Here is a 14,022-nt window from a genome sequence, read left to right as displayed (position 1 = left end):
TCTTAAACCAGCAACACCAGGTCATGTTCATTACACCCCAGGTATCTCTTAAACCAGCAACACCAGGTCATGTTCATTACACCCCAGGTATCTCTTAAACCAGCAACACCAGGTCATATTCATTAGACCCCAGGTATCTCTTAAACCAGCAACACCAGGTCATATTCATTAGACCCCAGGAATCTCTTAAACTAGCAACACCAGGTCATATTCATTAGACCCCAGGTATCTCTTAAACCAGCAACACCAGGTCATATTCATTAGACCCCAGGTACCTCTTAAACCAGCAACACCAGGTCATATTCATTACACCCCAGGTATCTCTTAAACCAGCAACACCAGGTCATATTCATTAGACCCCAGGTATCTCTTAAACCAGCAACACCAGGTCATATTCATTAGACCCCAGGTATCTCTTAAACCAGCAACACCAGGTCATGTTCATTACACCCCAGGTATCTCTTAAACCAGCAACACCAGGTCATATTCATTAGACCCCAGGTATCTCTTAAACCAGCAACACCAGGTCATATTCATTAGACCCCAGGTATCTCTTAAACCAGCAACACCAGGTCATGTTCATTAGACCCCAGGTATCTCTTAAACCAGCAACACCAGGTCATATTCATTAGACCCCAGGTATCTCTTAAACCAGCAACACCAGGTCATATTCATTAGACCCCAGGTATCTCTTAAACCAGCAACACCAGGTCATATTCATTACACCCCAGGTATCTCTTAAACCAGCAACAACAGGTCATGTTCATTACACCCCAGGTATCTCTTAAACCAGCAACACCAGGTCATATTCATTAGACCCCAGGTATCTCTTAAACCAGCAACACCAGGTCATGTTCATTACACCCCAGGTATCTCTTAAACCAGCAACACCAGGTCATATTCATTAGACCCCAGGTATCTCTTAAACCAGTAACACCAGGTCATATTCATTAGACCCCAGGTATCTCTTAAACCAGCAACAACAGGTCATGTTCATTACACCCCAGGTATCTCTTAAACCAGCAACACCAGGTCATGTTCATTAGACCCCAGGTATCTCTTAAACCAGCAACACCAGGTCATATTCATTAGACCCCAGGTATCTCTTAAACCAGCAACACCAGGTCATGTTCATTAGACCCCAGGTATCTCTTAAACCAGCAACACCAGGTCATATTCATTAGACCCCAGGTATCTCTTAAACCAGCAACACCAGGTCATGTTCATTACACCCCAGGTATCTCTTAAACCAGCAACACCAGGTCATATTCATTAGACCCCAGGTATCTCTTAAACCAGCAACACCAGGTCATGTTCATTACACCCCAGGTATCTCTTAAACCAGCAACACCAGGTCATATTCATTAGACCCCAGGTATCTCTTAAACCAGCAACACCAGGTCATATTCATTAGACCCCAGGTATCTCTTAAACCAGCAACACCAGGTCATGTTCATTACACCCCAGGTATCTCTTAAACCAGCAACACCAGGTCATGTTCATTAGACCCCAGGTATCTCTTAAACCAGCAACACCAGGTCATATTCATTAGACCCCAGGTATCTCTTAAACCAGCAACACCAGGTCATATTCATTAGACCCCAGGTATCTCTTAAACCAGCAACACCAGGTCATGTTCATTACACCCCAGGTATCTCTTAAACCAGCAACACCAGGTCATGTTCATTAGACCCCAGGTATTTCTTAAACCAGCAACACCAGGTCATATTCATTAGACCCCCGGTACCTCTTAAACCAGCAACACCAGGTCATGTTCATTAAACACCAAACTGATAACTCAGAGAATGAATACCTATACTTGTCCAATGAGAAACCTTCATGTTCATTTTTGGATTTTTAATACTTGCTACTTCGTACCCTACTGAACACAATCCTGGGGTATATTCAGTGAGCCACCCCCTCCCCCCAGCTCTCTCTCTCTCTTTCTGTCTCTGTCTCTATCTCTCTCCCCTCCCCCATCTATCTCTCCCTCCCCTTCTCTCTCTCCCTCCCCTTCTCTCTCTCTCTCTCTCTCTCTCTCTCTCTCCCTCTCTCTCTCTCTCTGTCTCTCTCTCTCTCTGTCTCTCTCTCTCTGTCTCTCTCTCTCTCCCCTCCCCCATCTCTCTCTCCCTCCCCTTCTCTCTCTCCCTATCTCTGGCTTCACACAGAGACCTGCTAGTGATGATGACTGATGAAACCAACGTGACTTTTGACCCAGTATATATTTTCATATTAGACTCACTTGATTCCAGTGTCTCCCTTTCCGTCAGAGTGGGGTCACTCTACACAGTAACCAATCACAGGGCTTGTATCAACTCAGGCCCTGACATGATAATAAATGCTGGTTGTCTGAAGAAATGGTGCTTTGCAAAATAAGTTCTCTCAGTGTGGCAGTTGTATTTTTCTTCTTATTAGTCAATAATAAATGTATTATAACATGCTCATCTCTCTGTTTCCCTCCCTCCCTCCCTCCCTCCCTCCCTCCCCGTCCTCCCCCAGTCTCTGGTCTTCCTAGCCTGTATATCAGCTGCTGGACTAGTCCTGAGCCTCCTGCTGCTGTCTGTCTACCTGACCAGTGTGTGCTGCTGCAGGAAGGAGGAGGAGGAGGAGACCAAGAGGCCTGACTCCTGCTGTGTCTCCTGGACCGCTGTCATCACTGGGCTCATCCTATGGTGAGTGGTACCACTGTAACTGATTGTATCTAACAGTACTGTACTACAGTAGTAGTGTTACAGGGACCTTTCTTCAGTCTGTCCCGGGTGAGGTTCATCCTATGGTGAGAGGTGTTGTCTTATATTACAGAATTACAAGCCAAGGTCTTTTAAAGGCAGTATGCAAGGCACAGACGTTCTCTTCACCTAGCCAAGTTCCACTAGAAGCAAACCAAATCTAGTATGTGGGGCTCCTTTAGTGTCTCGATCAGGGTTCTACAACTCTGGTTCTGTGATAGTGATGTACCACAGCTGGTATAGCTAATCAAGGTCCTGGCCAGCAGCTAATTAGTCAAATAAAGTGTTTAGGGTTCGAGTGAAACTCCAGGAGGGGAATTGGACAACCCTAGACCGCCCTCCTGTGTTCTTGGAAAAAGCTTTGATGTGATCTTTGACATTCAGGAGTTGACCTCTGACCTCATTAACTCACACACACAGGCTGATGTGCTGAAGAGACCAGATGGTCACTTTGGCCTGATCCACTTTGACACAGGATGTTGTGGACTGAGGTCACTGTGACTAACCATGTTCCCTGATGACAGTCCTGCTCTCATTGTGTCTAAAGCAGACTACACTATGCACTGTCTACCCTACACTATCACTAGACTACATTACCCTACACTATCTATTCATGTGTCCTGGGTGTGCACAGAACAGTGTCCATTGAGGCGTTATCCTTTGTCCTCTGAGATTGTGGTTTGCAACATTCACAATGTTGTGCGTTGTCTCACTACCACAAGCACAAAGTCCCTTTTTGGATCTGTATGTTGGGCTGCCCACCTCATCACTATAGGACCTGCCCACCTCATCACTATAGGACCTGCCCACCTCATCACTATAGGACCTGCCCACCTCATCACTATAGGACCTGCCCACCTCATCCCTATAGGACCTGCCCACCTCATCCCTATAGGACCTGCCCACCTCATCCCTATAGGACCTGCCCACCTCATCACTATAGGACCTGCCCACCTCATCACTATAGGACCTGCCCACCTCATCACTATAGGACCTGCCCACCTCATCCCTATAGGACCTGCCCACCTCATCACTATAGGACCTGTAGGGCTGCCCACCTCATCACTATAGGACCTGCCCACCTCATCACTATAGGACCTGTAGGGCTGCCCACCTCATCACTATAGGACCTGTTGGGCTGCCCACCTCATCACTATAGGACCTGTTGGGCTGCCCATCTCATCACTATAGGACCTGTTGGGCTGCCCACCTCATCACTATAGGACCTGCCCACCTCATCACTATAGGACCTGCCCACCTCATCACTATAGGACCTGCCCACCTCATCACTATAGGACCTACAGGGCTTGAAAGAGAACAACAAATGATTCCTCCTCCAAATGAAAGAGAACAACAAATGATTCCTCCTCCGAATGAAAGAGAACAACAAATGATTCCTCCTACCAATGAAAGAGAACAACAAATGATTCCTCCTCCCAATGAAAGAGAACAACAAATGATTCCCCCTACCAATGAACGAGAACAACAAATGATTCCTCCTCCGAATGAAAGAGAACAACAAATGATTCCTCCTCCGAATGAAAGAGAACAACAAATGATTCCTCCTACCAATGAAAGAGAACAACAAATGATTCCTCCTCCCAATGAAAGAGAACAACAAATGATTCCTCCTACCAATGAACGAGAACAACAAATGATTCCTCCTCCGAATGAAAGAGAACAACAAATGATTCCTCCTTCGAATGAAAGAGAACAACAAATGATTCCTCCTCCCAATGAAATAGAACATCAAATTATTCCCCCTCGCCAAAGTGCTTGATTGAGTTGGCACTGTGAAGAGCTTAATCTTGTGACAGAGCTCTAAGTGCTGAAGGTAATTGAGTTAGTTAGCTGATAACATTCCAGGGCGGGGGGGGGGGGGGGCAATCCCAGCTCTGATTGGTCTCTCTTACACCAAACCTAGTGTGGTGCTAAGTGCTATGGCATGATGCTGTTCAGCCTGACCAAGGAGCGCTGTGTAAACTCTTGAATGTCTGGGCTCTGAACGGCTCTCTGTTTCGCTATACGTCACTCCATTAACATTTTAAAGCTCACACAATTCAGCAACCTACCCCCCCCTGTAGGAAATACTATCTTAGTATTATGATATGAAACGTGTTAACCCTTCACTGTCTGGGGCCAGACTGCAAACGTGACTTTGCGTTGTAACAGGATCACAGAGCATTCAGCTTACTACCCTTATATGAAATACTATCTTATCTAATTTTGAAAAGCATAATAAAATGTTTATTTAACCAACAAGTGCTGTGTGAAACCTTTTCTGTCTGGGTTCTGGTTGGCTTTCACCTTTCCTCGGTACAGCTGGGTCTAGTAAAACCTCTACTATTGTGGTGATATAACTAAACAGGCTCACAGCTTTCAGTTAACTACTCCTGTAGGAAATAAAATACAACTGTAATATGTGTGCCTGGACTTTTGGGCGAATATCAGTTTCCCTTTTCTACAGCCAAGCCAACCTGGAACCTTGGTCATGTAAACTTTGGGAATGGCGCCAAGCCAACCTGGAACCTTGGTCATGTAACTTTGGGAATGGCGCCAAGCCAACCTGGAACCTTGGTCATGTAACTTTGGGAATGGCCAAGCCAACCTGGAACCTTGGTCATGTAACTTTGGGAACGGTCAAGCCAACCTGGAACCTTGGTCATGTAACTTTGGGAATGTCCAAGCCAACCTGGAACCTTGGTCATGTAACTTTGGGAATGGCCAAGCCAACCTGGAACCTTGGTCATGTAACTTTGGGAATGGCCAAGCCCACCTGGAACCTTGGTCATGTAACTTTGGGAATGGCCAAGCCAACCTGGAACCTTGGTCATGTAACTTTGGGAATGGCCAAGCCAACCTGGAACCTTGGTCATGTAACTTTGGGAATGGCCAAGCCAACCTGGAACCTTGGTCATGTAACTTTGGGAATGTGTTTTATGGTGTTTATGTAAGTAAGCATTTCACTGTGAATTCTACACCTGTTGTATTCAGCGCATGTGACCAATACAATTTGATTTGATTTCTGTAATTGTCCATGTGGTTGCTGTAATAGGGGAAAAGCCTAGTGACACTAACACATTAATGACCTCCGTCCTCCACCTCTCAGCTACTCACCTTCTCCACGAGAGCCTGAGTGACTGGATGCTCTGTCCTGGTCTTAAATGAGGTCCTGTTCTTGTTAATGTGATTTGGGAATGTGGTTTGGTTTCCTGTACAAGGTTATTTTCAGATGTGGTCTTCCATAAATCAACAAGCTCAATAACAGTCGTTTGTCTGATGTAGCTCCTCTCATCTGGTGGCTGAGTTGTTGGACAGGAGACTTCTACTGAAAAATGTTTCAACGTTGCCTTGGAGGGAAACGGTGTCCTTGATTCGCTATAGCTAGTAGGGTTTAGTGCTGGGCTGGAACAAAAGTGTGTAATGCCCGTTGCAGCCCCCAGGACTAGTGCCCACTGATAGCCGGTTGTTTTTATGTTGTCTAATGGTTTTTATTATAACCCGAAGACTTTAATCCAATAGCCTGTCTTTTTTATTTCTCTGTCCTTTGTGTTATGAGTCACAGGGTTTTTATGATTGGATGATGTCACCGGGCAGTTTCCTGTTATATCATGTTATTCCATTCTATTACCTTCTCTAATTGGAATATATCATTCTGATTAACTTGGACTGTCGTATCATTCAACCAGGCCTAACATGTTAGATGGTATGGGTGGAGGTAGTGACTGTTGGATCATTCAACCAGGCCTAACATGTTAGATGGTATGGGTGGAGGTAGTGACTGTTGGATCTGTAAGGGAATTCAGCCCTATGTTATACAAAAGACCACAGGAAACTTCTTTGATCAGAAGTTAGTTTGTTTAATAAGGATTGAGATCCGGAGTTTACACTTACAGCAATTTACAAGCAAGACACTCAGTTCTCAAGATGGTGTTGCCCCTTAACTTTAATACAACACAAACTCATAAATAATAGTTGCTAATACATAAGATGTTTCTGCTAGGCGGAGTTCAGGTTATTATTATTATCCCAATCCTTCTTCCTCCTATTGCTATCATGTGCTAGCAGAAGTAAGACTGGAACATAGCATCAACAGGAACTGAAAATATAGTTTCAACAAGCAGGCATATATGACTTTTGTACAGTTGACCTCTTCATGCACTTGCAAAGTCTACCACTGATTCTTAATCTCAAGCTGAAGCAATGAATCATTGTACTTTTGTAATCACAGGTAGAATTGTAATGTACAGATATTATAACATTTCTTTCAGATGATTCAACCAGGCCTAACATGTTAGATGGTATGGGTGGAGGTAGTGACTGTTGTATCATTGAGTCAGAGTATGTGAGTGGAGTGGAGCTGGAGAGAGGAGTGGAGTGGAGCTGGAGAGAGGAGTGGAGCTGGAGAGAGGAGTGGAGCTGGAGCTGGATAGAGGAGTGGAGCTGGAGAGAGGAGTGGAGCTGGAGAGAGGAGTGGAGTGGAGCGAAGAGTGGAGTGGAGCTGGATAGAGGAGTGGAGCTGGAGAGAGGAGTGGAGCTGGAGCTGGAGTGAGGAGCGGAGTGGAGCTGGAGTGAGGAGTGGAGTGGAGCTGGAGTGAGGAGCAGAGTGGAGCTGGAGTGAGGAGCGGAGTGGAGCTGGAGTGAGGAGCGGAGCTGGAGTGGAGCTGGAGAGAGGAGCGGAGCGTGCCCAATTTGATGGTGTGCAGAGCTCTTCTCCTCCGCTCCATTACCGCTCCAGTAGCGCTCAGTTCACCAGCTCAGGGCATGTCCGGCCCAGCATGCATTTGTGTGCTGCTACCTATAGCACTTTGCTTTAGCTACTGTCATGGAGTTCACTAAATATGTTCATAAAGAAACTGGTAAACACACAGGTGTTAAATCAAGGTCACTTACAAAGAGAGGCCAAGAGAGGGAGTGAGGTAATGTAGTGTTGTCACTGATCCCTCCAGAACTTTCATTACGCACACCTGGCCCCTATTCCCACTGATTGTAGTGGTATATACAGTGGGGCAAAAAACTATTTAGTCAGCCACAAATTTTGCAAGTTCTCCCACTTAAAAAGATGAGAGAGGCCTGTAATTTTCATCATAGGTACACTTCAACCTTGTGAAGACTTACAGAAAACGTTTGACCTCTGTCATTGCCAACAAAGGGTATATAACAAAGTATTGAGATAAACTTTTGTTATTGACCAAATACTTATTTTCCACCATCATTTGCAAATAAATTCATAAAAAATCCTACAATGTGATTTTCTGGATTTGTTTTCTAATTTTGTCTGTCATAGTGTACCTATGATGAAAATTACAGGCCTCTCTCGTCTTTTTAAGTGGGAGAACTTGCACAATTGGTGGCTGACTAAATACTTTTTTGCCCCATTATATGTGCCCTTTGGTTTCCATTGGGCGGTAGATTATTGTATCTATGTCTGTTGGTGTGTGTGAGTGCCTGTGCTGTGTGTTTGGTCTTTCGTGCCCTTGTGGATTGCGCAGATGATTACGGGTCTCGTCCCGTGTGTTCAACATTGTGGGCGCGTGTTATTTATTCGAGGTGCTCCTCACTCTTTTGTTTTGGGTTTCTACCCTGTGTTTTGTTACGTGTTTGTTTGGGTTTCTACCCTGTGTTTTGTTACGTGTTTGTTTGGGTTTCTACCCTGTGTTTTGTATATGTGTTTGTTTGGGTTTCTACCCTGTGTTTTGTATATGTGTTTGTTTGGGTTCTACCCTGTGTTTTGTTACGTGTTTGTTTTGGGTTTCTACCCTGTGTTTTGTATGGTGTTTGTTTTGGGTTTCTACCCTGTGTTTTGTATATGTGTTTGTTTGGGTTCAACCCTGTGTTTTGTTACGTGTTTGTTTTGGGTTTCTACCCTGTGTTTTGTATATGTGTTTGTTTGGGTTTCTACCCTGTGTTTTGTATGGTGTTTGTTTTGGGTTTCTACCCTGTGTTTTGTATATGTGTTTGTTTGGGTTCAACCCTGTGTTTTGTTACTTGTTTGTTTGGGTTCAACCCTGTGTTTTGTTACGTGTTTGTTTTGGGTTTCTACCCTGTGTTTTGTATGGTGTTTGTTTTGGGTTGCTACCCTGTGTTTTGTATATGTGTTTGTTTGGGTTCTACCCTGTGTTTTGTTACGTGTTTGTTTTGGGTTTCTACCCTGTGTTTTGTATGGTGTTTGTTTTGGGTTTCTACCCTGTGTTTTGTATATGTGTTTGTTTGGGTTCTACCCTGTGTTTTGTATATGTGTTTGTTTGGGTTCAACCCTGTGTTTTGTTACGTGTTTGTTTTGGGTTTCTACCCTGTGTTTTGTATGGTGTTTGTTTTGGGTTTCTACCCTGTGTTTTGTATATGTGTTTGTTTGGGTTCAACCCTGTGTTTTGTATGGTGTTTGTTAGGGTTCAACCCTGTGTTTTGTATACGTGTTTGTTTTGGGTTTCTACCCTGTGTTTTGTATATGTGTTTGTTTGGGTTCAACCCTGTGTTTTGTATGGTGTTTGTTAGGGTTCAACCCTGTGTTTTGTATACGTGTTTGTTAGGGTTCAACCCTGTGTTTTGTATATGTGTTTGTTTTGGGTTTCTACCCTGTGTTTTGTTATGTGTTTGTTTGGGTTCTACCCTGTGTTTTGTTAAGTGTTTGTTTGGGTTCAACCCTGTGTTTTGTATATGTGTTTGTTTGGGTTCAACCCTGTGTTTTGATACAGACCATCCTACTCTCTGGGTTCTTGAGTAATGGATGGTAGAGATACAGACCATCCTAGTCTCAGGGTTCTGGAGTAATGGATGGTAGAGATACAGACCATCCTAGTCTCAGGGTTCTGGAGTAATGGATGGTAGAGATACAGACTGGTATCAATCATGGTTATGATGCTCCAGAGACAGGGTGCACAGTGGTACATCTCTCTCTCTCTCTCTCTCCCCCTCTCCCTCTCACACACACACACACACACTTACAGGATGTGCTTCCGTCATAACACCTCTCCCACTCCCCGCCTCCCTGCCTCTGGCTCTCCGGTGGGGGGTGATAACAGTATGCTTGTTCTGTCCATCTGGCCGCCTGCATCTGTTTAAAGATGTCTTGTATTCATTCTGTGGTGTGGACCGTAATATAATGCTTTTATTGCAGCAGGTGGTGATACTCCACAAGTGGTTCATTGAACATATTAAACCAAAAATGTAGGTAGTTACATCAGAAGTAAAGTGTTCTACCTAGTAACAATGATTTAAATGTGTTGAATCACACATTTCTCTGCTCTGCTACTCTCCCTCTCTCTGTTTTCCTGGCCAGACTCTAGAACATCGGCAGTTAGTTAGTGACCAGACTCCAGAACATCGGCAGTTAGTTAGTGACCAGACTCTAGAACATCGGCAGTTAGTTAGTGACCAGACTCTAGAACATGTGCAGTTAGTGACCAGACTCCAGAACATCGGCAGTTAGTTAGTGACCAGACTCCAGAACATTGGCAGTTAGTTAGTGACCAGACTCTAGAACATGTGCAGTTAGTTAGTGACCAGACTCCAGAACATGTGCAGTTAGTTAGTGACCAGACTCTAGAACATGTGCAGTTAGTTAGTGACCAGACTCTAGAACATCGGCAGTTAGTTAGTGACCAGACTCCAGAACATTGGCAGTTAGTTAGTGACCAGACTCTAGAACATGTGCAGTTAGTTAGTGACCAGACTCCAGAACATGTGCAGTTAGTTAGTGACCAGACTCCAGAACATGTGCAGTTAGTTAGTGACCAGACTCTAGAACATCGGCAGTTAGTTAGTGACCAGACTCTAGAACATGTGCAGTTAGTTAGTGACCAGACTCTAGAACATGTGCAGTTAGTTAGTGACCAGACTCTAGAACATGTGCAGTTAGTTAGTGACCAGACTCCAGAACATGTGCAGTTAGTTAGTGACCAGACTCTAGAACATCGGCAGTTAGTTAGTGACCAGACTCTAGAACATGTGCAGTTAGTTAGTGACCAGACTCCAGAACATTGGCAGTTAGTTAGTGACCAGACTCTAGAACATGTGCAGTTAGTGACCAGACTTTAGAACATTGGCAGTTAGTTAGTGACCAGACTCTAGAACATGTGCAGTTAGTGACCAGACTCTAGAACATTGGCAGTTAGTTAGTGACCAGACTCTAGAACATGTGCAGTTAGTGACCAGACTTTAGAACATTGGCAGTTAGTTAGTGACCAGACTCTAGAAGATGTGCAGTTAGTGACCAGACTCTAGAACATGTGCAGTTAGTTAGTGACCAGACTCCAGAACATGTGCAGTTAGTGACCAGACTCTAGAACATTGGCAGTTAGTTAGTGACCAGACTCCAGAACATTGGCAGTTAGTTAGTGACCAGACTCCAGAACATTGGCAGTTAGTTAGTGACCAGACTCTAGAACATGTGCAGTTAGTGACCAGACTCCAGAACATTGGCAGTTAGTTAGTGACCAGACTCTAGAACATGTGCAGTTAGTTAGTGACCAGACTCCAGAACATTGGCAGTTAGTTAGTGACCAGACTCCAGAACATTGGCAGTTAGTTAGTGACCAGACTCTAGAACATGTGCAGTTAGTGACCAGACTCCAGAACATTGGCAGTTAGTTAGTGACCAGACTCTAGAACATGTGCAGTTAGTTAGTGACCAGACTCCAGAACATTGGCAGTTAGTTAGTGACCAGACTCCAGAACATTGGCAGTTAGTTAGTGACCAGACTCTAGAACATGTGCAGTTAGTGACCAGACTCCAGAACATTGGCAGTTAGTTAGTGACCAGACTCTAGAACATGTGCAGTTAGTTAGTGACCAGACTCCAGAACATTGGCAGTTAGTTAGTGACCAGACTCCAGAACATTGGCAGTTAGTTAGTGACCAGACTCCAGAACATTGGCAGTTAGTTAGTGACCAGACTCTAGAACATGTGCAGTTAGTGACCAGACTCTAGAACATTGGCAGTTAGTTAGTGACCAGACTCCAGAACATGTGCAGTTAGTGACCAGACTCTAGAACATTGGCAGTTAGTTAGTGACCAGACTCCAGAACATTGGCAGTTAGTTAGTGACCAGACTCCAGAACATTGGCAGTTAGTTAGTGACCAGACTCTAGAACATGTGCAGTTAGTGACCAGACTCCAGAACATTGGCAGTTAGTTAGTGACCAGACTCTAGAACATGTGCAGTTAGTTAGTGACCAGACTCTAGAACATCGGCAGTTAGTTAGTGACCAGACTCCAGAACATCGGCAGTTAGTTAGTGACCAGACTCCAGAACATTGGCAGTTAGTTAGTGACCAGACTCTAGAACATGTGCAGTTAGTTAGTGACCAGACTCCAGAACATGTGCAGTTAGTTAGTGACCAGACTCCAGAACATGTGCAGTTAGTTAGTGACCAGACTCTAGAACATCGGCAGTTAGTTAGTGACCAGACTCTAGAACATGTGCAGTTAGTTAGTGACCAGACTCTAGAACATGTGCAGTTAGTTAGTGACCAGACTCTAGAACATGTGCAGTTAGTTAGTGACCAGACTCCAGAACATGTGCAGTTAGTTAGTGACCAGACTCTAGAACATCGGCAGTTAGTTAGTGACCAGACTCTAGAACATGTGCAGTTAGTTAGTGACCAGACTCCAGAACATTGGCAGTTAGTTAGTGACCAGACTCTAGAACATGTGCAGTTAGTGACCAGACTTTAGAACATTGGCAGTTAGTTAGTGACCAGACTCTAGAACATGTGCAGTTAGTGACCAGACTCTAGAACATTGGCAGTTAGTTAGTGACCAGACTCTAGAACATGTGCAGTTAGTGACCAGACTTTAGAACATTGGCAGTTAGTTAGTGACCAGACTCTAGAAGATGTGCAGTTAGTGACCAGACTCTAGAACATGTGCAGTTAGTTAGTGACCAGACTCCAGAACATGTGCAGTTAGTGACCAGACTCTAGAACATTGGCAGTTAGTTAGTGACCAGACTCCAGAACATTGGCAGTTAGTTAGTGACCAGACTCCAGAACATTGGCAGTTAGTTAGTGACCAGACTCTAGAACATGTGCAGTTAGTGACCAGACTCCAGAACATTGGCAGTTAGTTAGTGACCAGACTCTAGAACATGTGCAGTTAGTTAGTGACCAGACTCCAGAACATTGGCAGTTAGTTAGTGACCAGACTCCAGAACATTGGCAGTTAGTTAGTGACCAGACTCTAGAACATGTGCAGTTAGTGACCAGACTCCAGAACATTGGCAGTTAGTTAGTGACCAGACTCTAGAACATGTGCAGTTAGTTAGTGACCAGACTCCAGAACATTGGCAGTTAGTTAGTGACCAGACTCCAGAACATTGGCAGTTAGTTAGTGACCAGACTCTAGAACATGTGCAGTTAGTGACCAGACTCCAGAACATTGGCAGTTAGTTAGTGACCAGACTCTAGAACATGTGCAGTTAGTTAGTGACCAGACTCCAGAACATTGGCAGTTAGTTAGTGACCAGACTCCAGAACATTGGCAGTTAGTTAGTGACCAGACTCCAGAACATTGGCAGTTAGTTAGTGACCAGACTCTAGAACATGTGCAGTTAGTGACCAGACTCTAGAACATTGGCAGTTAGTTAGTGACCAGACTCCAGAACATGTGCAGTTAGTGACCAGACTCTAGAACATTGGCAGTTAGTTAGTGACCAGACTCCAGAACATTGGCAGTTAGTTAGTGACCAGACTCCAGAACATTGGCAGTTAGTTAGTGACCAGACTCTAGAACATGTGCAGTTAGTGACCAGACTCCAGAACATTGGCAGTTAGTTAGTGACCAGACTCTAGAACATGTGCAGTTAGTTAGTGACCAGACTCCAGAACATTGGCAGTTAGTTAGTGACCAGACTCCAGAACATTGGCAGTTAGTTAGTGACCAGACTCTAGAACATGTGCAGTTAGTGACCAGACTCCAGAACATTGGCAGTTAGGTAGTGACCAGACTCTAGAACATGTGCAGTTAGTTAGTGACCAGACTCCAGAACATTGGCAGTTAGTTAGTGACCAGACTCCAGAACATTGGCAGTTAGTTAGTGACCAGACTCCAGAACATTGGCAGTTAGTTAGTGACCAGACTCTAGAACATGTACAGTTAGTGACCAGACTAGAACATTGGCAGCTAGTGAATGACTGATGGATATGAAGGTCAGTGTGCATACAGGGTGGGATGGGGGTTGGTGCACCATGACAGAGATCCTGGTCTGCTCTGTCTGTAACGGGATTCTTCCTGGGAAGGAGAGGCGGACCAAAATGCAGCGTGGTTATAATTCATGGTTCTTTAATAAAGAAA

The 14,022-nt window shown here is 44.5% G+C and overlaps 1 protein-coding gene across 2 annotated transcripts in view; it reads left to right on the top strand.

The window, feature by feature from the left end:
- The window catches only part of LOC110485321 (protein tweety homolog 2-like), a 72,328-nt gene that overhangs the window by 8,161 nt on the left and 50,145 nt on the right, over positions 1 to 14,022 (top strand). For both annotated transcript variants that reach the window (XM_036939322.1, XM_036939323.1), the window contains exon 2: positions 2,500 to 2,672. In XM_036939322.1, the coding sequence (XP_036795217.1) occupies positions 2,500 to 2,672 (173 nt within the window). The remainder of the gene's footprint in view (positions 1 to 2,499; positions 2,673 to 14,022) is intronic.

The sequence above is a fragment of the Oncorhynchus mykiss genome, chromosome 12, assembly GCF_013265735.2.
Source record: "Oncorhynchus mykiss isolate Arlee chromosome 12, USDA_OmykA_1.1, whole genome shotgun sequence".
In the NCBI taxonomy this organism is placed as follows: domain Eukaryota; kingdom Metazoa; phylum Chordata; class Actinopteri; order Salmoniformes; family Salmonidae; genus Oncorhynchus; species Oncorhynchus mykiss.
Note: the sequence above shows the minus strand (reverse complement) of the source record. Positions and strands in the feature narration are given on the sequence as shown.